Source organism: Ochotona princeps, chromosome 9, assembly GCF_030435755.1.
Source record: "Ochotona princeps isolate mOchPri1 chromosome 9, mOchPri1.hap1, whole genome shotgun sequence".
Lineage (NCBI taxonomy): Eukaryota > Metazoa > Chordata > Mammalia > Lagomorpha > Ochotonidae > Ochotona > Ochotona princeps.
The window spans coordinates 14,274,898-14,297,187 of record NC_080840.1 but is presented as its reverse complement, the minus strand read 5'-3'; the positions used below and the strand labels follow the sequence as shown (position 1 = coordinate 14,297,187).

Sequence of the window (22,290 nt, the reverse complement as noted above, 5' to 3'; positions counted from 1 at the left end):
ATCAATTGCTTATTTCATTTGTGTGTGGAAAGCATTCAGTTAGCATGCTGAAGAAGCATTGAGAGGCATCCCAGATACCTGCTAAGCCTCAAGGTGAGCCACCAGGGCATCTTGGTATTGCTGCCCTTAATTTAAACAGCTGAGCTTGGCTGCACTGTTTAGGCTTCTGAGAAAATAAATCCGGACTTTTGAAGGTTTTTTTTTTTTGTGTTTCGAATATGCTCTTCAAAAACATGGCTTCTCTCTTTATTCTTATTTCTGGGGCTTGGCTCAATTATTCAAGAGGGCCACAAGGAGTTTCCTGAAGTCTCCAGAAGTGTCTGAGCGAACCATGTCAGTGAGAGACTTCTGATACTTCTCTTGAAACTTTGCTTTAATCCCTGGAAGGTCCACCTGCAGGAAGACAACAAACACAGCCACATTTATGGTGTATGGAGCACTGTTCTAGTATGTTCTACTTGTTGGCTTACTTATGTCTTAAAACTTCCTTTTAAGAGTTGCTGTTTCCATTTTGTAGATGAACAAAAAGCAGGGCAAACTCTGAAGATTCTTTGCATATATTTCAATTTTTTTTTGCACCAAAATAAGCTTTCCATGAACTTTGTGATGTGTCGTTAAACCACTGGTAATTTTCTGGTACATATTCCACAGAGCTGCAGAAGTGTCTGTGGTGCCGGCATTTCTTGAGGAGGTGAAAATTAAGGGGAAAATGCACTTTAAAAAGGCTAGAGTCCTTGCCTTAAGCGTGCCAGGATCCCATATGGGCGCCGGTTCTAGTCCCAGCATCCCTGCTTCCCATGCAGCTCCCTGCTTGTGGCCTGGGAAGGCAGTCAAGGATGGCCCAAAACCTTGGGACCCTGCAATCATGTGGAAGACCCTGAGGGGGCTCCTGGCTTCGGATTGGCGCAGCACTGGTCGTTGCAGTCACTTGGGGAGCGAGTCATTGGATGCAAGATCTTCCTCTCTGTCTCTCCTCCTCTCTGTGTATCTGACTTTGCAGTGAAAATAAATAAATCTGAAGAAAAAAAAAAAGTTCCTCAGAGGAGTGGGTGTTTGGTGCAGTGGTTAAGGCTCCACTTGGGACTTCACTGTCTCATATCAGATTGCCTAGGTTAGAGTCCCAGCCCTGCTCCCAGTCCTGGCTGCCTGTTGGGACACCCTAAGTTCAGTACACCAGTGCACACCCTGGGAGCCAGTAGCTGATGACTTATTTGGGTCTGTGCCAACCAATGTGTGAGGCTTGAATTGAATCTCTGGCTCTTGGCTTCAGCCTGACCCATCCTTAGCTGTTGTGGGCATCTAGGAGCAAACTAGCACACAAGAGTATGCCCTCTCTCTCTCTCTCTCTCTTTCTCTCAAATAAATAAATAATTCATTTAAAAAGCTTCTTGGAGGGTAATCTTTTAGGCTGAGAAAAATTGTCATGAGTTGCTGCATCTCTTGCACATGATCAGTGCTTCTACAGTGTGTCCAATCAAAGGCCTAGCTCAGGAGCTAAGAAAGCCTTTGCTGTCTGGAACTACCTCCATGTCTGTTGGTCTCCCCTGAGCTGAAGCCATGTGGAGTTGCCCTGTTTTAAAGTGACTCTGCTGGGTCCCCCTGTGTACCAACTGCCACTAGTTCTCTGGATCACCAAAGACAGAAGTAGAAACAAGGGCCTGGTACAATAGCTCAATTAGCCAATCCTCCCCTTGCAAATGCTGGGATCCCACATGGGCTTCAATTCATGTCCTGGCTCCTCCACTTTCAATCCAGCTCCTTGCTGATGCACCTGGGAAAGACAGCAGAGGATGATCCAAGTCCTTGTGTCCCTGTCTCATGTGGGAAACCTGGAGGAAGCTCCTGGTTCCTGCTTCGCATTGGCTCCGCTCTGGCCATTGAGGCCATCTGCAGAGTAAATTTGCCTTTCCAATAAAAACAAATAAATCTTGAAAACAAAAAAAGTGTAAAAGCAAGTCTATGCAGCATTTACATATAAAGATTGGAGCAGAGCACAAGGTCTTGTACAAATTCTGGGAAGGCGAGGACAATCTCTGTTTTGCTACAAATAGGCCCTTAAGGAAAATGTTCTGTTGGGGTTTGTGTTGTGGTGCAGTGAGCTGGGCTAGATTGCTGCCTGTGATACCAGCAACCCATATCGGAGCACCAGTTTGAGTCCTGATTGCTCCACTCCCAATCTAGCTCCTTGCTCATGCATCTGGAAAGCCAGCTGCACTTGGGCCCTTGACATGATGGGGGAAGCCAGGATATAGCTTTTGGTTCCTGGTTTCTCTCCTTTCTCTGTAACTCTGTCTCTTAAATCAATCGATCGATCAGTCTTGAAGCACACTATGCCATGAGTGGCAGGAAAGGAGGGGTAGGGCCCTGTCTTTGGAGGTGAGGGAGTCTTACCTCAGCCCTGGTCACAAGGATGGCAATCAGTGTCTCCTCGTCGGTCCCTGCACCCTTCATGGATTTGTACAGACGCTCGGCAAAATAGCCCTCGCGGTCCTGGGCACACCTCACTGGGCAGGACAAGGGAGAAGAGATGATGAGAATGTGGTTCCCTCCGAAGGGATTGCACTGTCGAGGTAGTGCCCAGGTTGCCCTTAGAGCTCACTACCTTGTCGGATGAGGCATGAAAAGGGCCCATTACATGCTGCTATGGGGTGAGGTCTGGGAGAGCCCCTAGGGAAGGGTGTCTGGGCTCTTCTGCCAGGGCAGGGTCAAAATCATGTGAGGGGATAAGAGCCTCTCCTGGCCCGACGCGATAGCCTAGGGCTGAAGTCCTCGCCTTGCAGTGCTGGGATTCCATATGGGTTCCGGTTCTAATCTCAGCACCCTGCTTTCCATTCAGCTCCCTGCTGTGGCTTGGGAAAGCAGTGGAGGATGGCTCAAAGACTGGGAACCCTGCACCTGCATGGGAGACCCAGAAAAGGCTTCTGGCTCCTGGCTTCAGATTGCCGCAGCTCCAGCCATTGTGGTCACTAGGGGAGTGAATCAACAGATGGAAGATCTTCCTCTCTTTGTCTCCTCCTTTCTGTATATCTGACTTTCAAAAAAAATCTTAAAGAGTCTCTCCTGTATACCAAAGAGACAGGCTCTCACTATACTAGCACGAGGAACCAAGTGAGACCTCTGGTGCCGGGTGGGCTTCCCCAGAGGGGAGGTACAGGCTGGTGGCAACCTGCTGTTCCCAAACAGTATCATCTCAAGGACTGGAACCTGCTTCCCCATGCAGAGCAGCCACTCTCCCTTCCCTCCCTGGTCCTTTCTGGTCCTGCTTGGTCCTCCCTGGATCTCCATGACCCTACTCTCATTCTCAGTACTAAGTCTTTTCCCGGCGGGTTCCCCACAATCCTCCCAGGGAGTGATATCGGGTGGCTGGGTGTCATGTTTGAGCCTTTCTCAAGTTCACCTTTCTGGGATGCTGCCAGATGATATTTTCTGGCTCTCTCCTTGCCCACTGCTAGGATCTACCCAGGAATTAATCAAGTGTCCTTTCTAACCATCAGCTGGTGTTGGGATGTCCCCAACACCCTTCTGGGTAAGACAAGAGACCACACAGCCTCTCTCATAAATGATAAGTAAAGAAACTGGATCTGAACTTAGAATAGTGGTGGCTGTGGCCCATGTCCTTGGGCCTGCCTACATGGTGGGTACTGGGTCTGTAAGCTCCCAGGTGGGGGTCCAATGGGGTTCAGGGTACTTGACCTGGGTCCTTGGGCCTGCTGGAGCAGTGGGTGCTGGATCCATGAGCCCCAAGAGTGGAGTGTCTGGCGGGGCCTGGGTAGGGTCCTGGGGGAAGCTCACTGGCCACCTGGTGGCACACTTGTAGGGATTCTGTGTGTGCAGGGGCCTGGGGATATCATACATGGGGATGTGCAGGGGCCTGCGATCTCATGCCAGGATTGGTGATCTGATTGTGGAGCGCATGTGTCAGAACTGGGTCTCCTCAGTGGCTAAGATGGAGAGATGGATGGCTGACCCAAATGCACATGGTGGATATGGCAGCCCACTGGGGCCTGCAGAGGACATCTGGTAGCATAGCAGAGGAAGGACACAAACTAGACAACTACCTCAGCCAAACAATGACAGTAAACATCTGGGTGGAATGAAACTCTTAAGGTCAGCTAGGTCAACCAATGGACATTGGAAGGGTTTCCTAATCTTTGGATCAGCAAGATTGATAGCATTTTAGAATTGAAACCATTTGGGAAGAACCCTCAGAGCATGAGCCACATCAGGGTCTCTGGGTTGATATCGGGTGGTCATTTCCCACCCCTGAGTACTGCGGTGGTTGGGAGTCTGGGTATAGCTGCTCCCCTTATCTCCTACTTTCCCCCAGATACAGGAAGAAGATACAGAAAATTTTAAAACTATGATCACACCCACCTTTCCTTAACCCTCAATTCTTCCCACCCTGATCGATTATGTGAACATCAGAAAAAAGAAATTTGTGGTGGCTGGTGTTTGGGAAAGGGGAAGGGGATGGATAATGGATATAAAATCACAATCCTATAGAATACATTCTGATGTCCCACACTGCCTGGGGTGGCTATAGATCACAATAATGCATTACATTCTGTATAAAGCACTTGGTGGTAGACAGTTGACCTGGTGGTTGAGCCCTATTGGAGATGCTTACATCCGTATCAGGATGCTGGCTTTAGCTTCTGGCTGCACACCTAATTTCAGTTTCCTGCTAGCACACCCTGGGGGGCAGCAGGTAACGGCTCAAATGGTTATACCACTGCCACCCATTTGGGAAACCTGAATTGAGTTCCCAACTCCTGGTTTCAGCTTGGCCTGGCTCCTGCTGTTGGGGGCTTGAAACAGCATACAGGAAATTTCTGTTTCTGTCTACCTTCCAAGAAAAAGAGAGGGTCTGCTTAGCTTGAAATGCGAAGAAAAGGTAAGGATTGTAGGTTATTTGCAAACTGTAAAAACTCATCAGTGCTCTCCTGTCCCTCGAGCTCTTCTGGGTCAATGATCCCAAGTACTGAGGGGCAATGAGCCATTTGCTCTGTAGGCTGTAACCTGAATGGCTTCAGGTGGTGTGATACCAGTGATTATAATGAGCAATCCACTCAGCATAAGCACAAATGTGCAACCTCAATGTGTCCTGTCACTGGGTCCTTGTTTTCTAGGGCTGTTTGAGGGGTGCTTACGAACAAGGATGAGGAGCAGGGTTAGGGAGGCAGGGTCTAGGGTTGGCCATGTGGCGGTCACTAGAGTTTCAATGACAAAGAGAAGGCCAGGCCCAGATGTCTGGCTTCCATATCCAAAAGGTGCTGGATTATTTGGTGATGTAGAGGAGAACATGGCTATCACTGTGGAACTCACTGTGGTCCCTAGAGAATCTGACCTGGTGGCTGCCACAAGGTTTTCCTGCAGGTCCTCCCCCTGCTGTAGTGACGGACGAGAGCTGGCAGCATTGTCTGCCTGGTCCATGCATGCTTCAACTCCATGACACTCTCTCCCTAGACATCCCTTCTCTAGGGAAGGAGCCCCAACTTTCTTACTGTATGCAAATATCTAACTGGGGACCAACGCCTATGATTAGAGGCTGCAGCAGCAGCTAGGATCTGGCCAACTTCGAGCAAGGAGAGCTGGGGAGATATGCAGTGAAGCTGTTCCTGGAGAGAAGAAGAGGGGCAGCTAACTGCTGTGCTGGGCCTCTCCCTCCTCCTCCTGGCTCTGGGTGGGGACCCTCAGACTCCAGGAGCTTGTGAAGAGGAGCTTGTGACTTGTGGGCTGGAGGTTCTCAACAGATAACTTGGAGTGGAGCCCCAGAAACCTGTACTGTGTCAGGTGAGTTGGATGGGGTTAAGGTTAGGGTTAGGGTTAGGTCCAGGGTCCCCATTGGAGAGGGCCGCCCCAGAGGCTGTAGGTGGCAGGAGTCATTCGATCTCAGTCCTTTCTTCTCATGTAGATGTCTGCCCTATATTGGTGTCTTCCTGACCTGGTTGTGTGGGAACAGGCAGGGAGGGAAACACATGACCCAGCTGTGAAGTCAGGTTACCTTATCTGTGTGGTTTATTTTCAAGGCCTTTTCTAGTCACCTCCACTTTTGCTACCAGGAAGTCCAGCAGCTCCTGCAGTTCACAGGCCCATGCTCTAGGGACTTGGTTTTTTCTTCCTCTGTAAACTCCTTGCTCTTTTTTGTTTTTAATTTTTACCATAGCCTAACCTGTTGGTTTGCATGTATCCACTGTGGGTATTTAGCTCTTTGAGAGGAGGGGGTCTTATTCATCTCTGACCCTCACACTTCCCAGATGCTCCCTGAATCCAGCAGGTGCCAGTTGGATGTTACATGCCTATGCTGCTGTGTTGCCATATTTGGCTGCCCTCCCATGTTTTCCTCATTCTCAGTTCTGCAAGGATGGCAAGGGTTTGGTGCCTCAGAAGCAGTGCCCTCCATCTGCTTAGAGATGCCTTGCCCACTCAGAGGGTTAGAGACAGTTGCCCAGCTGAGGGTTCATGTGCGTCTAGGATGGGTGTGAATGACACAAGGGGTGTCTGGGATCCCTCCATCCATCACAGTAGAGGTCTTGCTAATTTAAGTGCAAAATGAGCAAGGACAAAAGAAAAAAAAAATCAATTGCTGACATTGTTCTAAAAAAAACCCCAAACCTTCAAACAGCAAAACAAAACTGTTTGGCACCTGTAGCACATTCTTTAGCTTCCAGAGCTGCTTGTTTGGTGCTTCCTCTTCTTCTGAGGAAGTCTTTCCATGTCTTGTGCCATTTGGGATGGGGCCCTGAACTCCTTGCCATGGGAAGGTGGACAATAGACAATGTACCTCCTTCCAGGGCTTGCAGAAAGACAAAGGAGTCTTGCCCAGTGTGCTCCAGGGCCCATCTCTCTGCTATTTCCTGCCTTTGGGCAACACCTGGAAAGAAGGTCCTGGAATGTGTGTGAGCACTTTCCAAGATCTAGTGTTCCTTCACTTGCTGTTGAAACTCATTCTTTACACATGTCCAAAGGAACTGAATGCAAAAAGAAACCCTGAAGCTACTGGGCATGTGCAAACACTTGGGTCCTAAATAAAGGTGCTCTGGTATGTGTGTCCCGTGAGCTGCCCTGCCAGCTGAGCCTATGGGAATGTCCTGGGAGGGCTACAGATGATCTCAGGGGACTGCTACCTTGGTGGAATAGTTGCGAATACTGTGGGATACCACCTGCATGCTGGCTGTAGGATCGAGGCTTGACTGCTGCAGCTGCTCACAGCCAAACCTCTCTGGGGAAGTCACCCTTCAGGGGAGAGAGCTGGCTTGTTCAAGATGGCAGGTGCTGCTGGGACAAAGCCAGCACCCAATTACTGGCTGATGGAGGGTTCAGACCCAGGCTTCTTGCTCTTCTTTGGGCATTGCCACCTTGGAGCTCCCCATGGTACCTGCCATGCCCCGATGTGGCTGCATCACCTTCACAGTGTCCCTTGCCCAGGGTTTTTTAGGTGCAACATTTCCCACACTATTCTGTGACATCCACCTGCATGCAGTCCTCTGCCACCTAGACTGTTCCAGAGTGCCCAACTCCAAGCTGAGGCTTTCCTGGCTGTACTTTACCGATGGTTAAATAGGCCTTTTTCAGATCTCCCGACGTCTCTGCCTCAATGACTGCTTCCATGTCTTTGCCGTTGAGCTGGAGAGAGAACCAAAGTCCCACCGTTATTCCAGGATTTGCATTTGGCCTTGGCACCCCAGGATTGTTCCCCTGGTGTGTTAAGAAGCTCCTAGCCTTCCTGCAGCCTCGTGGGGGCTGCTAAGGTTGCCCCTACTTCTAGAGGAAGCTCTTGTTGTCCCAGGAGTAGGTCCAGGTTTTCGCTTCTTTTTTTCCTGGTAAGGCAGAGTTACACGGAGAGAGAAAGAGAGAGGGAGGGGATCTTCTACCCACTGGTTCACTCCCCAAATGGCTGCAATATCTGGGACTGGTCCAGAGCAAAGCCAGGAGCCCAGAGCTTCTTCCAGTTTTCTCACCATGGGATCAGGGGCCCAAGTTCCTGCTTTCCCAGGAACGTTAGCAGGGGGCTGGATTTGAGTGGAGCAACCAGGACTCGAATCAGTGCCCATATGGGATGTCAGCACTGTAGGTGTTGGTTTAACTGGCTATGCTACAGCAATGGCCCTGTGGATTCACGTTGGACCCTGGTTACTGCCATATCCTTGGCCTCAGTTTCCTCAACGGTAAAACCAGCAGGTAGAGCAATTAATTAATGCTGTAGCAGTAATTCTTTAAATTCATATAGGACTTTAGTTTTCAAGGTGTTTTTTAATCCTTTCCACAGTTCCAGTATCCTGGGAACCTCTGAATATGACAATCCAAACGCACCTTCCTCATCTCCCTTGTCTTGGGCCCAGACACCTGGTCACGTACAGTTTGGGTGCAGCAGGAAGAAGCTGTGAGGTTCAAGGCAAGGACTGGATCAAGTGTCCCTGAGAGAGTGAGGCTGCAGGGGCTGGGAGCCCAGGGGGCTGAGCTCATCACAGCACACTTCCCTTCTCTCTGGGTGAATTGTGAACGGGCCCTGATTTGCCACCGATTCACATACTGCCCTGCACAGCATTACGCATTGGGTTTCTTTCCAAATATTTACAGAAACTGACGTTACAGTAAATTGTGACTTATCCTTAACACAAATACTGCCTGGGCCACACTCGGGGCAGACAAATAGAGAGAAAGAAGAGTGCTTTGCTAGGGTGGGGGAATTTCAGTGAAACATCAGAAAGGCTGAAACCTTCTTAGAAGTGATCTGTGGAGGAAATGACACATTCAGTTCTATAAATAATTAGGGCCTTTGTGGGCCAAGCAGAGGAATTAATGTAGCTTATCGTGAAACATACAGGTAAACAAGATATTCTTTATGATGCAAGCAGAACGCGTGGGCTGCAATGAGGAGGCCTAGTTTTGGTGCGTTCTCTTCTTTGGTCTCCCGGTTATTGTTTGGTGTTCAAGACCAGATGAGAAGGAGAAGCGGGGCTGAGTCCCATGTTTCTGTCAGCTGCCCACAGCCTTTCTTGGGTCTGCTGGTGGGAGCTGGTAATTTAGAAAGGGCTAGGTGACTTCCCCTGGGACCAGGCTCTAGTTCTGTGGAAAAGATTGCCATGCAAGAGGACCCTTTGGTTACCTGGGTCTGTGCTTGCTTAAAAAAATAAATTCCTCCCATGAAACCCCTTTCTGCTTCTATTGGTAATACCAGACAGAACAGTAGTTTTGTTTTCCATAGAACTTCACCCTACCCAACAGGCAAAACCAGGGTTATTCTGAAGGAGGGGAGGTGGCCCCTTAACCTCTCCTATTCCCAAGCAGAAATGCTGCCTCGTTTCTGTCCTTTCAGGGTCTCTTCCTTGCACAACTTCAGGAGACACTATGCACACAGGGCAGCAAGATGGTACACCCCTCTTCTCTTCCTGCCCTTCTCCTGGTGGCCCCCATGGCTCTCTGTGAGCTCCATGGAATACACAGAATCCAAAAACAGCTGCCCAGGCCGTGGGGCCCTCTCCTTTGTTGGCTATAGGAACCTAAGGAGTGCTCAGAGCAGAATCAGGGTTTCTGAATTCAGTACAAAAACACCTGCTGAGGCAGGGTTCTGGGGACATGTCAGAGTGAAGCAGGCAGCAGTGCCCCAGGGGAATCACTGGAAGACTAAGGGAGCTACATCTTCCTTCTGAAATCCATTCCCCCAAACTGACAACATGCCAGACCCAGAGCCCTGTGCATTGCGGTGTTGATGGTCATGGTTTAAGGGCTCAGGGCTCTGCTAGGGCTTTAGGACACCTCCAGAAAGGGAGTGAGTGGTGAGGCAGCAAAGCGTGGCTGTGAGTGTGGGTACCTGCCGTTCAGCGATCCCTGCTTGGGGACTTGACTTTGGCTTTAACCTGTGCAAGTCTTCAGTATCTGGTCAAGTTGGGGGATGTCATAACCTTGCACGATGTGGTTGTTTGTGAAGGATTTTCATGTTTCAGATGAGACTACAGGGAGCATCAGAAGGTAAGATTTGGGCTAAGGGGGAAAACAGAGGTCAAAACCTCAAGTTTCTGTGTCAAAGGTAAAAATCTGATTGGGTGCCAAGACAGGTTCTGCCACAGCACACAGTGGCCTCACAATCACATATTTGTGCTTCCGGTCAGAGGTCATCTGCAAGCTTCCAGACCCTGGGACCCAAAGCAAAGTCAACGCTGAAAACATGCAAGGTGAAGAGGACCCACATTGGAGCAAGGCTTTGGAATAGATGAACAAGGTAGAATGTAGGGCTGGTTTGGCATAGGAATCACCAAAGCCATGGATTTAGGATCCATTTGAGTTTTGCTCTCACTTGTCCATTCTTGGTCCCCTTAGCAAGACTGAACAATTGCTAGAGTTTATTGAGTTCCTTCTGCAGGCCAGGAACTATCTAAGGTCTTCTGTTCATTCTTTTAATCCTTACTAGTCCTATGAAATAAGTAGCACTACTACCCTTCTTTACAACTGGGGAAACTAAGGCACAGATATAACTTCCCAGGCTCATACAATTAGTAATCTACTGCTGACTGGCCCCCTGGCAGCATGCCTCAGAATCACATGGAAGGCGGAAAGACATACAGATGGGAAAACCCTGGACCCACTCTGGGGAATGTGACTCAGAAAGTCCCAAGTCGGGGCTGGGAGTTCTCATTTTTATTCCATATTCTGGAACACTGAGGCTGCTACTTCAAGACGTTTGGAGACAGCGACCTAGTCAGTGTCTCCTGGCACGCAGTAGGAACTCTGCAGGTGCGTGCGCGCACACACACACACACACACACACACACACACACGCATGTGCATCCCTATAGTAACAGCCATCCTTAGAACCCGTGGTCCCATCATGGACAAAGACGACCTGGGTCATGGAGGGGTCTTTCAGCTTAGAGGTCACCCAGACCCCCAGACACAGAGACCAGTGGACTTAGAGTTCCAGCTGCTTTTGATCACAATTCTGGGCACGATTTGAAAGCTGAGAGTCCTCATGGCTTATATACAATAAGGCTAACATTCCAAAGCTTCCTTGTCTTTTTATCTGCTGGCACCACACGGGAACTGCTATTTTGAGTGAGGGGTGGCCAGCTTCAGCCGACGTAGACGCTCCAGCTGGGGAAGCTTGGAGTTCTCATCTGCTCCCTGCTACCGACTTGCTGTGTGGTCCTGATAAGTTGCAGATGGTTCCCTGCTCAGCCGACTCGGCTAGTCCCGCAGCTGTGCAGCGAGCTGGCTGCTCAGCCTCGGCTGCAGTTCCCACACTGGCATGCAGCCGAAATGAGACATGGGGCCTAGAAATGCTTTGAACAGGTACAAAGATAAAACGGGAAGGGAAACAAATATGCGGTTCCACTAAAGGCTTCTTTTTTTCTCCGTCCAGACTGCTTTTTGTGGAAAGGTTTCCTGCTCAGGGCCTTGACATAGCTAACCTGACTTGTTGGTGTCAAGCGATGGTGATGATGAGATTATACGAATGCTCTGCATGCATCTTCCCAGGAGTGGGTTTATGTCTTGGGAATAGCAGGGCCATCGGCCCAGCTGCAAATGGGAAGGCTAGCAAGGATAAGAAGGATGGGGATATTCTTAGCACCACCAGGCACTGTTAGGCACCGTTATCTTACTGAATTATGCACAGAAGTCTCGAGGCTGTCATAACGAGGTTCAAGGCTCCTATTTTGCATAAGAGGATGGAGAGGTTTTGGTCTCTTGATGATGACAGTATAATCAGAATTTGCACCTGTATCCTTTGGCTTGGGAGATTGATCCTAAACATGACCCATTTCTGTTTCCCTAGCATCTGCCACCAGCCAGGGCACTGCATGTGGGGCTGACCACCTCTTTGTTGAGGGCACTGTAGGAGGTGTGGCTGTGTCCCCTCCCCCACGTTGCAACAACTCCAGAATGTTCCCTGACATTTTTGGGTGTTCCTGGGGAGGGATAAACATGAGTTTTCCTTGGGTTATAAAGAGAGCTTCAGTGCTATACCCCAGCTCTAGGCTTTCCTGGGACACAACGGTCTCAGGGCGAGCTCGCACTGTTACTTACCACCTGGTAAGCTTGGAAGGTGGCTCGCAGCTGCTTGTAGTTCCTCTTGGCCAGGACCTCGTTGAAGGCAAGCTCGTCAGTGCCCCAGCGGCCTTCCCCTGCCTTGGGAGTAGATAGAAACATTATAGAAGAGGGGTTTTTGTGAAAAGACCAAATGTCTGGGGCTAGGACCAGGCCTCCTTTACAGGGACTGCTAAGCAATGCACTGAGCACAAGTACAAGGGCTGACTCAGCACATTCAGCTTCTAACCCGCAAGTACATATTTATACACTTTAAAAATATATATATTATTTATACCTTCCCTGGACCCTTAAGTGGATTTCAGAGGTTAGCTCATTGCATAAAAATAGGAGCAGTTCTTCACATATGACCTATAAGGAGCTAAGCCTATATTTGTTTTGTAAAGCTCACACTTAAGTCCCAATCACTCCATTTACATGAAATGAAGAAACATTGGTTGGCAATAAGGTCAATAAATTAAACCCCCAGCATGCAGGGAGCCTGGCACGTTGGCATGCTTACTTCATACAGCTCTTTGGCATCGTGGCCTGCCAGATCCTTGTCCACAGTATCTCCTTCATCACGGTTAGCCTAGACAAATCAGTACATTGTTATTGACTTGAGTTCTTTCTTGACCACAGAACACAAAAAGAAAAACCCATAGTCCAGGCAGCTTGGCTGAGATCTCCAAGGCTGCTCTTTGCTGCCATCTCTTGGTCGAAACTGGCAAACAGCGTAGCTTCTGTGACAACCCCCTGACCTCTGAGCAGGCTGACAGCCACCTAGGCTGTCCTCCAGAACGTCTATTAGGAAAGATACAGCCTTTCTTCCAAACTATCAAATGTCACCATTCCCCATCCCTGTGTTACAGCCCTAAGAGTTGGTCATGGAAAATCGTGAAAGTCTAACATGAGCCTATGTGATAGGCAGCAGTGTGCAGTGAGTGCCAGTGACCCATGGAGGGTGGGTGGGATCAGCGAATGTGGAGAGTGGTCCCTCTCCCATGATTATGGAAGATTTTTCTAGATATTTTTCTTTTTAAAAAGGATTTATTTATTTTTATTGGAAAGGCAGATTTACAGAGAGACAGAGAGAAAGATCTTCCATCCACTGGTTCACTCCCTAAGTGGCTGCAACGGCCAGAACTGAACCAATCTGGAGCTAGGAGCTTCTTCTGGGCCTCCCAAGTGGGTGCAGGGTCCCAAGGCTTTGGGCCATCCTCTACTGCTTTTCCTGGGAGCTGGATGGGAAGTGGAGCAACTAGGACATGAACTGCCCATATGGGATCCTGGCACTTGAAGGGGGAGGATTAGCCAACTGAGCCCAAGTGTCAGGCTCTCTAGAGTTTTCTAGAATTTCCATGATAGGGAGGGATTTTTTTTTCTAGATGTCATTCATGTCCCTCATCAGCTGAGTGACTCAAAAGGGAGATTTTCTCTGGGATAGGGGAAGGTTACCTATTTAGTTGAGTTTTTCTTTTTTAAAAGATTTATTTATTTTTATTGAAAAGTCAGATATACAGAGAGTAGGAGAGGCAGAGAGGAAGATCTTCCGTCTAATGGTTCACTCCCTAAGCGACTGCAATGGCTGGAACTGAGCCAATCCGAAGCCAGGAGCCTGGAGCTTCTTCCGGGTCTCCTGCATGGGTGCAAGATCCCAAGGCTTTGGGCCGTCCTCTGCTGCTTTCCCAGGCCACAAGCAGGGAGCTGGATGGGAAGCAGGGCTGCCGGGAATAGAACTGGAGGCCATATGGGATCCTGGGTGTGCAGGGCGAGGACCTTAACCACTATGCTATCACGCCGGGCCCTATAGGTGAGCTTTTAAAAGATCAGAGGTGAAAGCAGTCGGAGAGATGAGCTTGTACTGGGCCGGGGGCCACGGTGGGGGTTCTGTGGCAGGGATCTGTGGGCACCCTCTGGAGCCAAGGGTGATAACTGACAGTTTGCGAGAAAACAGGGGCAGCCAAGTACATAGCCACAAGGAGATGACTGATGGGTGGATAAGATAGCTGTCCTATCGACACTTTGATTCTGGCCAGTCTAGACCCCAAGAGAAGGACTCTAGTGACCCATACTAGACTTGACCTACAGCAACTGTGGGATGCTGGAGCTGGGTTGCTCTGAGCTGCTAAGGGTGTGGCAACCTTGTTGTGTAGCAAGAGAGAACATTCAGGTCTTTGTTCTCTGCACCCAGCCCCATAGCCTCTGGGGACAGTGAAAGCTCAGCGTGTTGAAGATAGCAGGTATGTCCCTATGAAGACAGAAGGCACTCTGTCTGGGGGCCCTGGAGAGGCTGCATGCTCACAGGCTCCATTCTGAAAGCCCTGCTCTGCTGGCCAACTCCCTGGATGCAGTTCCTACAGGGCTAGCCTTGGCTGACTCCTGGAAGCAAGTTCAGAGCTATGCTGTGAAGAGAGCCCTGCGTGTGGACACCTGGTCCCATGGCAGCTCGTGGGCTGTGCAGTACCAGCTCTGTCAGCCTGGGCAGGTGACCTTTCTCTCAAGGGCTAAGACTCCTTCTTGGCAGAATGAGTTAATTCATGGATGCCAAGGGGGCAGTGTCCTGCGCCGGACAAGATAGATTGCTGTTTCAGGAGAAATCCACGCCTCGTAATTTCAGTCCCAGTGGCTGCTGGTGGAGCCGGACCTGAGGTGTCCCCAACAACGCTTTCTACTGGAGAAGGGAATGCTTGTGGACATTGTCTTTTTCATTGTGGTACCATGTTGCCAGGAGTCTTGTCCAAACCATAAAGTAGACAAGACCTCTTCTACTCTTACCTGTAGCAAGGACACCAAAATTCTTTGTAGATTTCCACTTGTATCGCCCTTGACATCCGATTCAAGGCTGTTGCCGAATACTTTTGAGAAAGAGAAAAGGAAGGGGAGAAAGCAGATGATTTAGTTTCCCACTAGTAGTTTTTAAGGGACCAACTTTATCGCAAGTCAGCACAAAAGGTCACTTACACCTTTGGTAGGCTTCTTTGATAGCAATGATCTCCTAGGGAAGGAAAAAAAGAAATGAACACTTCTACGTCAGGTTCATTGACAAGACACAAAGAACAGACGGTGCTCTTCGGACCTCTTAGAATGGTCTTTCCTGTTGCCAGCTTGAGTGGCTGTGAGGGGGACCCTTTGTGCAAGTTCATACATAATGTCTGGATACCTTCTCATCAGATAAGGAGCTAACCTGTGAGTCCATGGGCAAATGGATAAGGAAAATGTGGAGGATATGTGCTGTGTGGAATACTGCTCAGTCATGAAAAAGGATGAAACACTGTTGTTGCACAGGGGAAGATGTGAAGGAGGGTGAAAGGAGGAGTGGTTGGACAATGGGATTAGGGTTGCTGGTACCAGACATAAGTTATGGTGCTCTAGTGCATGGTAGGGTGAATATGGCTAGCAAGAAATGTATGGCTGCAACATAGCTAGAAAAGAATGTTCTCACCACAAAGAAATGGCAAGCATTTGATGTGATGGATACATTCATTATCCAAATTTGACCATCACATGCGATATTCATGTGTGGGAGCATCCCCACTCTACTCCATAAAGGCACACCATTATTATTTGAATTACAAGTTTAAAAGTAAAAATATTATAGCTGGGCTAACACTGTCCTCCACTACCCGCTGGTTCTGTCTCTCCCTCTTCTCCACCGTATGGCCAGGTTAGAAGTTCAGTGCATGGACCTCCGCAAGTGTTTTTCTTTGCATTTGCATATGTGTATCTGTGCTGCTGGAAAGCTGTATGAGTGCTTTGTGAATGTGCTGTGAGTTTCGCTAGTGGGATGCTGCACCTGTCATGCTGGGACTTGGGTTTTCACTCTCTGTGAGCACCTTTCACCTCTAACCATGCTTTTGTATTATAGATAGTTGCCTATCAAATGGTTATGGAATGTTCCACCCTAGAATATCCCCCAGTTGGTTTCTCTAGCTTCTATTGATGAATGCTTGGGTTGTTTCCAGCATTTCTCTGTTTCAAACAAGGCTTCCTTCAGTGGATGACTTGCTAAGTGCAGGAGTGTGAGTTTCTCTCGTGGGTGTGTCCTAGGCAGGGTTGCTTTTTATTTTGATGGCCTATGCCAAGAGGCCCCCTTCAGGAACTGCCCAGGGTTACTGTGGGGCTGGCTGTGTGCAAGAGTAGGTGCTTTCCTGTGGCAGGTTAAAACAAGTCAGTGGGCAGCAATAGGGAGAAGATGGCAACAGGTGAGGAATGGGCCACTCTGCTTTGATGGGGAGGGAATAATGGAGTTGGTCCAGCCATGGGAGTAGGGGCTGCTGGCCACTTCCTGCTTTTACCGCTCCTCCCAAGTCACCACCAAAAACTGCCTGAACCTGGCACCTGCTCTCTTGTCATTTTACTTCTCATTACCCACCACTCTGTTTTAATGGAAGAAGGAAACATTGGCCTTAAAGAAATCAGGCTTGGCGAAGAAACTCTGATCAAATAAGGTTAGAAAATAAAATAATAAAATGAACTTTTTCACAAAGGCAGGTAGCAATGACCCCTGGAACTGGGCACCTCCCTGCTGGGGGCCTTGGTGCTCCTTAGATGGGTAGATGTGAATGGGAAATGGCATGTTGCCCCTGGGGTCTATGCTGACCCTCCTCCGAGGCACAACCCTGCATTATCTTGAGCAGGACATAAATTTAGGGATGTTTAGGAGAATGGTTTGCACTGGCGGTTGGCTGGTGGCAGTGCTGGGGGGACCTGGCCGAGTGGCTGAGTAGAGAGGAAGCAGGGAGGCCAGCACCTGAGGCTCCGAACACCACAAACACCACAAACACCACAAACACCACATTAGCTTCTCTGTGCTGTTGCAGCTTTCCTTGCTGTCTGCTCCAACCACCACTTCTGTTTCCTGCTGGGCCCTCCTGAGCTGTGCTGAATTGCTGTGCAAGAAAGTAGGGCAGCCTTCTTGGTGATTTGTAGATATTTACTTTCCATACAGACGCTCCTGGCTTCTGGAAACAAACCAAGGGGCTTCCGCTGGACCCTTGCCAAATGCTGTTTTCAGCTTCTGAATGGGGGTATCCTGGGATGACAGGAGGACCCTGAGGCCTCTGGGAAGGCAGCTCCTGGGCTGGGAATGGGTATTCATGGGAACTTGCAAGCCTCACCCACCTCTCATTGCCTGGTTATCTTCTTTCTGCTACTCTAGGCTCAAAGGTAGTCAGGGTGAGGCAGCGGCCCTGGTGGGCTTGGCTTACTTATTGCCGTATTCATGCTGGGAGATCTGCAATTCCAGCTAGGGGAGGAAGTAAAGTCAAATATGGCCTTCTGCCTAGACAGTTAAAACTGTAGCTAAGACCACAGTGGAGCAAAGCTAAGGCTGAGTTGACACACTTATTCTGGAAAAATCTATCCTGTTAAGCCAGAGGCAAGGGCTGCAAAACCAACCTCTAGCAGCCTGGAATAAACATCCCTCCTGCAATGGCCAAGCAGGTACATCTCTGCTCAAACTTTTGCTTCCTCATGAGAAGAATGCAGAGGGGTCACCATGCATGAAAGGCTGCAGCCCTTTGATGGAGATGTTAACACCCCCTTGACCAAGTCCCGGGCTTGTCTGGACTGACCTTGTTGGTGGTGGTGCATAGGACCTCGATGAGCAAGGACTCGTCAGTGCCCAACCCCTTCATGGCCTTCTTCAGCAGCCGGGCAGCATATTCGCTGGGGCGGTCCAGGAGAGCCAGGGCCGCCTTCTCGAAGTTTCCACTCAGCTCACTTTTAAGCACATCCTCCAGGTCCTGAAGGAAAACAGATGGGAGAGGTGTCTGTCTGCCCTACTGCCTGTGCCCAGGGTGGGGAGTGCTCTGGGCAAGAGTGGCCCACTCTTGAGGACAGTGGTCACCACCAGTGCTCAACCATCTCCCTTGAGGGCTGACCAAGATGCAGATACAAAAGGCTTTATCTATGAAACCGGCAGATATCCCTATATCTTAGAAGGTGATAGTTGGATTTGCTTCCAGAGATTCAGCTGGTAAGGACGGAGATATGGGCCTGCCCTTCTAGGGGTGTCGGGTTTGTCACCCACACTGGGTTGCTTTTGAAAGAGAAAGGGACTGCTATTAACAATGGCAGGGCTGAGTAGGAATAAGTGGACAAACTGGATGTGTGGTTTCTTCAGCGACCTTGTGTAACCCCAAAAGCGAATCATGAGAAAGCACTCAGGGGCATGGATGGAGAGGTTCAGGAATTTCTCCCTAGCCCCTTGCTTTGAGCTTTGCATGCATCCGCCTTCATCTTTTTTTTTGAATATCACAAGTGATCTGACTGCCTTCAGAACAGACATTCAGTCTAGTAAGAATCAAAGCCCCAACATTGGTGCAGGATATTCACCCAGAGCCACAACGAGGAGGTGGGTTAGGGAAGGCGGAAGTGGGGGGTGGGGGAGGAGGACAGACAGAGGCCATATGCCAGAGACTAGGTTAGGGACCCAGATTATAGCTGTGGTGGTGAAGAATATAGCAACAGGGGCTTTGTGCCCTTGGAATTTGTGCTTAATTTCACCAGTGGTCAGCTTCCTGCTCTGGAAAATGATGAGAATAAGCAGATTTGCCTTATAGGCTTGTTGGGAGAATTAAATTATAATTCAGGTAAATGCTGGGCATAGTGCCTGGTGTATTTTAGATGCTCAGTAAATGTTTATTAGAATGATCCCAGGCAAAACAGCTGTTTTTTTTTTTTCAAATGAACCTCCAAGATCTAGGCTTCGGAGAAAAAGAAGACTCTTGTCCATGACCCTGGGGTGTGTAGTCTTAAAGGGGGCTGAGATATCATGGCTTCCTCCTGTTCCAGTGAAGCCTGTATCTGGGTCACAACATCATGATGTGGATCCAACCAAACACTGGGACGGCTTTTTCAGGTCAAATGGGAACTCTATAGAACTTCAGAGGAAAGAATTCCCAGCTGCCTCCTCTTACAAGCCACAAGCATGAAAACAAATCCTGGACTGTTGACCTTCTGTTTAGGCTGAGAAGCAGGCTCAGGCTCCCTCAGTGCTAGTTCCACTTTCCTGCTAACTAGCCGGGTTACTTTGGGATGGTGATTCCCTTTGGAATTCCGTTGACATGATGACCCAATTAGATTGTCTTGGACATCTCCTAGTTGTGTGATATTGGACTTCCAGAACACCTGTTTTGAAGTCTTGCCTCTCAGAATCATAACTGGCTACTGGAAAGGAATGAAATGTTTGGTCAGTGAAAGACTCACAGAGTCCCTAGTCTCCTTGCTTGGAACCATGTATCTTCTTAGTTGACAGGGAGGAAAGGAGGGAGAGAAAGAGAGAGCAAACACATGGGCACTTTGGTCTGCTAGTTCGCTCCTCCAAATGCCTGCAACAACCATGACTGGGTTTGGCTGAAGATCTGAGCCTGGCATTCAGCCCAGGTCTCCCTCCTGGGTGGCAGGGGCTCAACTATTTGAGCCATTATGGACCAATGATGAGATGGCTGTTAGCAGGGAGCTGGAGCCAACTGTGACTCTCCTGCGCTTCAATGTAAGATGCAACCTTCCTCACCTTCAGGTTGTCTGTCTTTTCTTAAAGACTAAAGTTTAGGAAGCCCTGTAATCTAGCTTTCCATGTTGGTGGGGTAGAATAAGACATATGACTTGGGAGGCAGCTGGACTTAGGTGTGTTGGAAAGTATGAAAATTCAGCTTCATTCAATTCAATTCAATCCCGTTCAATTAACTTGAACTGCAGACTTACTCAGATTTTTATAAAATATGATAGACAAGTCTGATTTTCAGAAGATAAGCAGAAAAACTATAAAATCACAACTATCTGGGCTGTTTAGTATGCAAAAGCACTTCAAAATGTTTGCGGAAAATGAAATTTTAAAAGCTTATTTTGCATTTTCCCCCATGATCTATATAAAATTCACATTATGGAAAGCCATGCATGCATTTCAAAATTTTTGTACCAAAATAAACTTTTAAATTCAAATTTCTGGGGTTGTTGCTGTAGTGTAGTAGGCCAAGCCTCCACCTGTGGCACCGGCATCCCATATGCATGCTAATTCATGTCCTGGCTACGCTATTTCCAATCCAGCTTCCTGCTTATGGCCTGAGAAGGTGGAAGACAGCTCAAGTCCTTGGGCCCCTACACCCACGTGGAAGACCCAGAGGAAGCTCCTGGCTTCAGACTGGCCCACTATAGCTATTGCAGCCAGTAAGTTAGTGAACCAGCAGATGGAAGATTTCTCTCTCTCTCCTCTCTGTAACTCTGCCTCTCAAATACAACAACAAATCTTTAAAACAAATTAAATTGTCCATGAACTTTTTGAAGTACCCTCATGTCAGTTAGTAGTTCCATCCATGGCATTAGGTCCCCCAGGAATGGACATTGGCGTTGAAATCAGAAGGCTTGGATATGAGTCATAGTTCTGTTTTTTCTCCTATGCATGTAATTTTACATACTTTGTTTGCATATTTGAGTTATACCTTTCCTATTTGTGAAATGGAAACAGTCACCTGTATCCCAGCTTTCCCTCAGTGTGTGCTGCTACAGTGCTGTTTGAATGTCCCAGCCACCTGGGGAGCGAGGAAGTCGCCTTCTGCATTATTCATGCGAGGAACCCAGGGCCTAAAGAGATCATCTCCCACCCAACCTCAGGAAGGAAAGCCTATGTCTTTCTATGTATCTGTTCATACATATAATGATTAAAACTACAAAGTTTTATAAATATGGACATGAATCCAGCAATATTTAGACTCACTTTGCATAATGGCAATTCTACTGATATTTTAAGAGCTTAGATTCTATTCACTGTATATTAACAGAGAAACAAGAAGACTTCACGTGTGCTTGAATATTTCTATGCCTAACAACATCATTTACAACAACCCCCGCCCCCCCAAAAAAGATGGAGGAAATTAGGAAAAAAAGGTATGATGCTTAAGGAAATGGTTGTTTTTTTTCTTAAAGAAAAATTTTATGTAAGTTACTTGGGAAGAATACGTCATTCTTGAAGATAGCCAAATAAATGGAAAATTCTAGTCTGAAAACTCACCTGTGGTGTTCATTTTCTAAAACACTTGCTATATGTAAGTTACTGTGTGGAATGAGTCTAAACTGAGTGGGGGAAATGACTAAAGAATTAATAGAAAAGTAGTCAATTTATAAAATAGTAGTTAAAGGATATTAACTTTACAAGCTGTTAACTAAGCCATTTCAGTTTTTTTCTGAAGTCAATGAAAAGTTTCAGGTGGTGACCTCACGTTTTCTCCTGGGCTTTAAAGTCCTGAAGCTTTAAAGTCGCTCTCTGTTGCCTGGGAGGGTGCAGGAGACAGAGCTGGTCAAGGGCAAGATGGGTGCAGGCTTGCCCAGGACCCCGCATCACCTTGCCATATGTAGCCTTGTACTTCTGCTTGATTTGTTGCCTCTGTTCCGATGTCCTGGTTGACAAGATTTCAATGATGGCTGCCTCATCCGTTCCTAAAGTACGGAAAAAGAAAAAGCCACAGTAAGAAACAAAAAGGAGGCTTACAAGTTTTTAACTCAAGTCCAGGGAAGGCAGCTGTGCCTGCCAAGGGTTGGTCAGCCCTTCAGTGGAATCAGTTGAACCCCTTTGCTTTAAGGTCTAGTGCTGAAAACAGTATCCTTTTCAGTTATTTAAACAAATATCCCTTGAAACATCATGGTGCATGAAATACAGTGCTATGCATTACGGTAAAATGAGGATCAAATATGGCCTGCTGCTTAACTTCATTCCTGCAGAGAGGAAAGCAAATGAACACACCAATCTTGTACACAAATGCTCATAGCAAGCAGTGTTATTCATAACATCTCAAATGACCCAAAAGTTCACCGCTGGACAAACGGTCGAGCAAATTGTGGGATAGCCATACGAGAGTATTATCTATCTAGAAAAAAAGGAATAAAACTTTTTTGTTATATCTTTATTTTGAATTTTTGAATTTTGCGGTACAATTTCGTATGGACTGGGATTCCCCACCCCCAAACTCCCACCCTCTGACAGATCCCCCCATGTTGCTACAAGGAATGAAACTTTGGTAGAGGGCTTGGCAGCGTGGCCTAGTGGCTAAGGTCCTCGCCTTGATCCCATATGGTTGCTGGTTCTAATCCCGGCAGCTCCACTTCCTCTCTATCTCTCCTCCTCTCAGTATATCTGACTTTGTAATAAAAGTAAAGTAAATCTTTAAAAAAAAAAAAAACTTTGGTAGATGCTATGATGTTGATGAATCTTCAGAACATAGGCTAGATGGAATAAGCCAGTCACAGAAGACCACATATTTTATGACT

At 48.1% G+C, this 22,290-nt stretch overlaps 1 protein-coding gene across 1 annotated transcript in view; it reads right to left on the bottom strand.

Annotated features, from left to right (window-relative positions):
* Nucleotides 1-215: 215 nt before the first annotated feature.
* The window catches only part of ANXA13 (annexin A13), a 56,152-nt gene continuing 34,077 nt past the window's right edge, over nt 216-22,290 (bottom strand). Inside the window, exons 3-11 of the mRNA XM_058668890.1 lie at nt 21,368-21,462; nt 17,601-17,771; nt 14,989-15,022; nt 14,803-14,882; nt 12,548-12,616; nt 12,025-12,126; nt 7,551-7,626; nt 2,392-2,504; nt 216-393 (exon numbers count right to left, since the gene is read on the bottom strand). Of these exons, the coding sequence (XP_058524873.1) occupies nt 271-393; nt 2,392-2,504; nt 7,551-7,626; nt 12,025-12,126; nt 12,548-12,616; nt 14,803-14,882; nt 14,989-15,022; nt 17,601-17,771; nt 21,368-21,462 (863 nt within the window). The 3' untranslated portion in view covers nt 216-270. The remainder of the gene's footprint in view (nt 394-2,391; nt 2,505-7,550; nt 7,627-12,024; nt 12,127-12,547; nt 12,617-14,802; nt 14,883-14,988; nt 15,023-17,600; nt 17,772-21,367; nt 21,463-22,290) is intronic.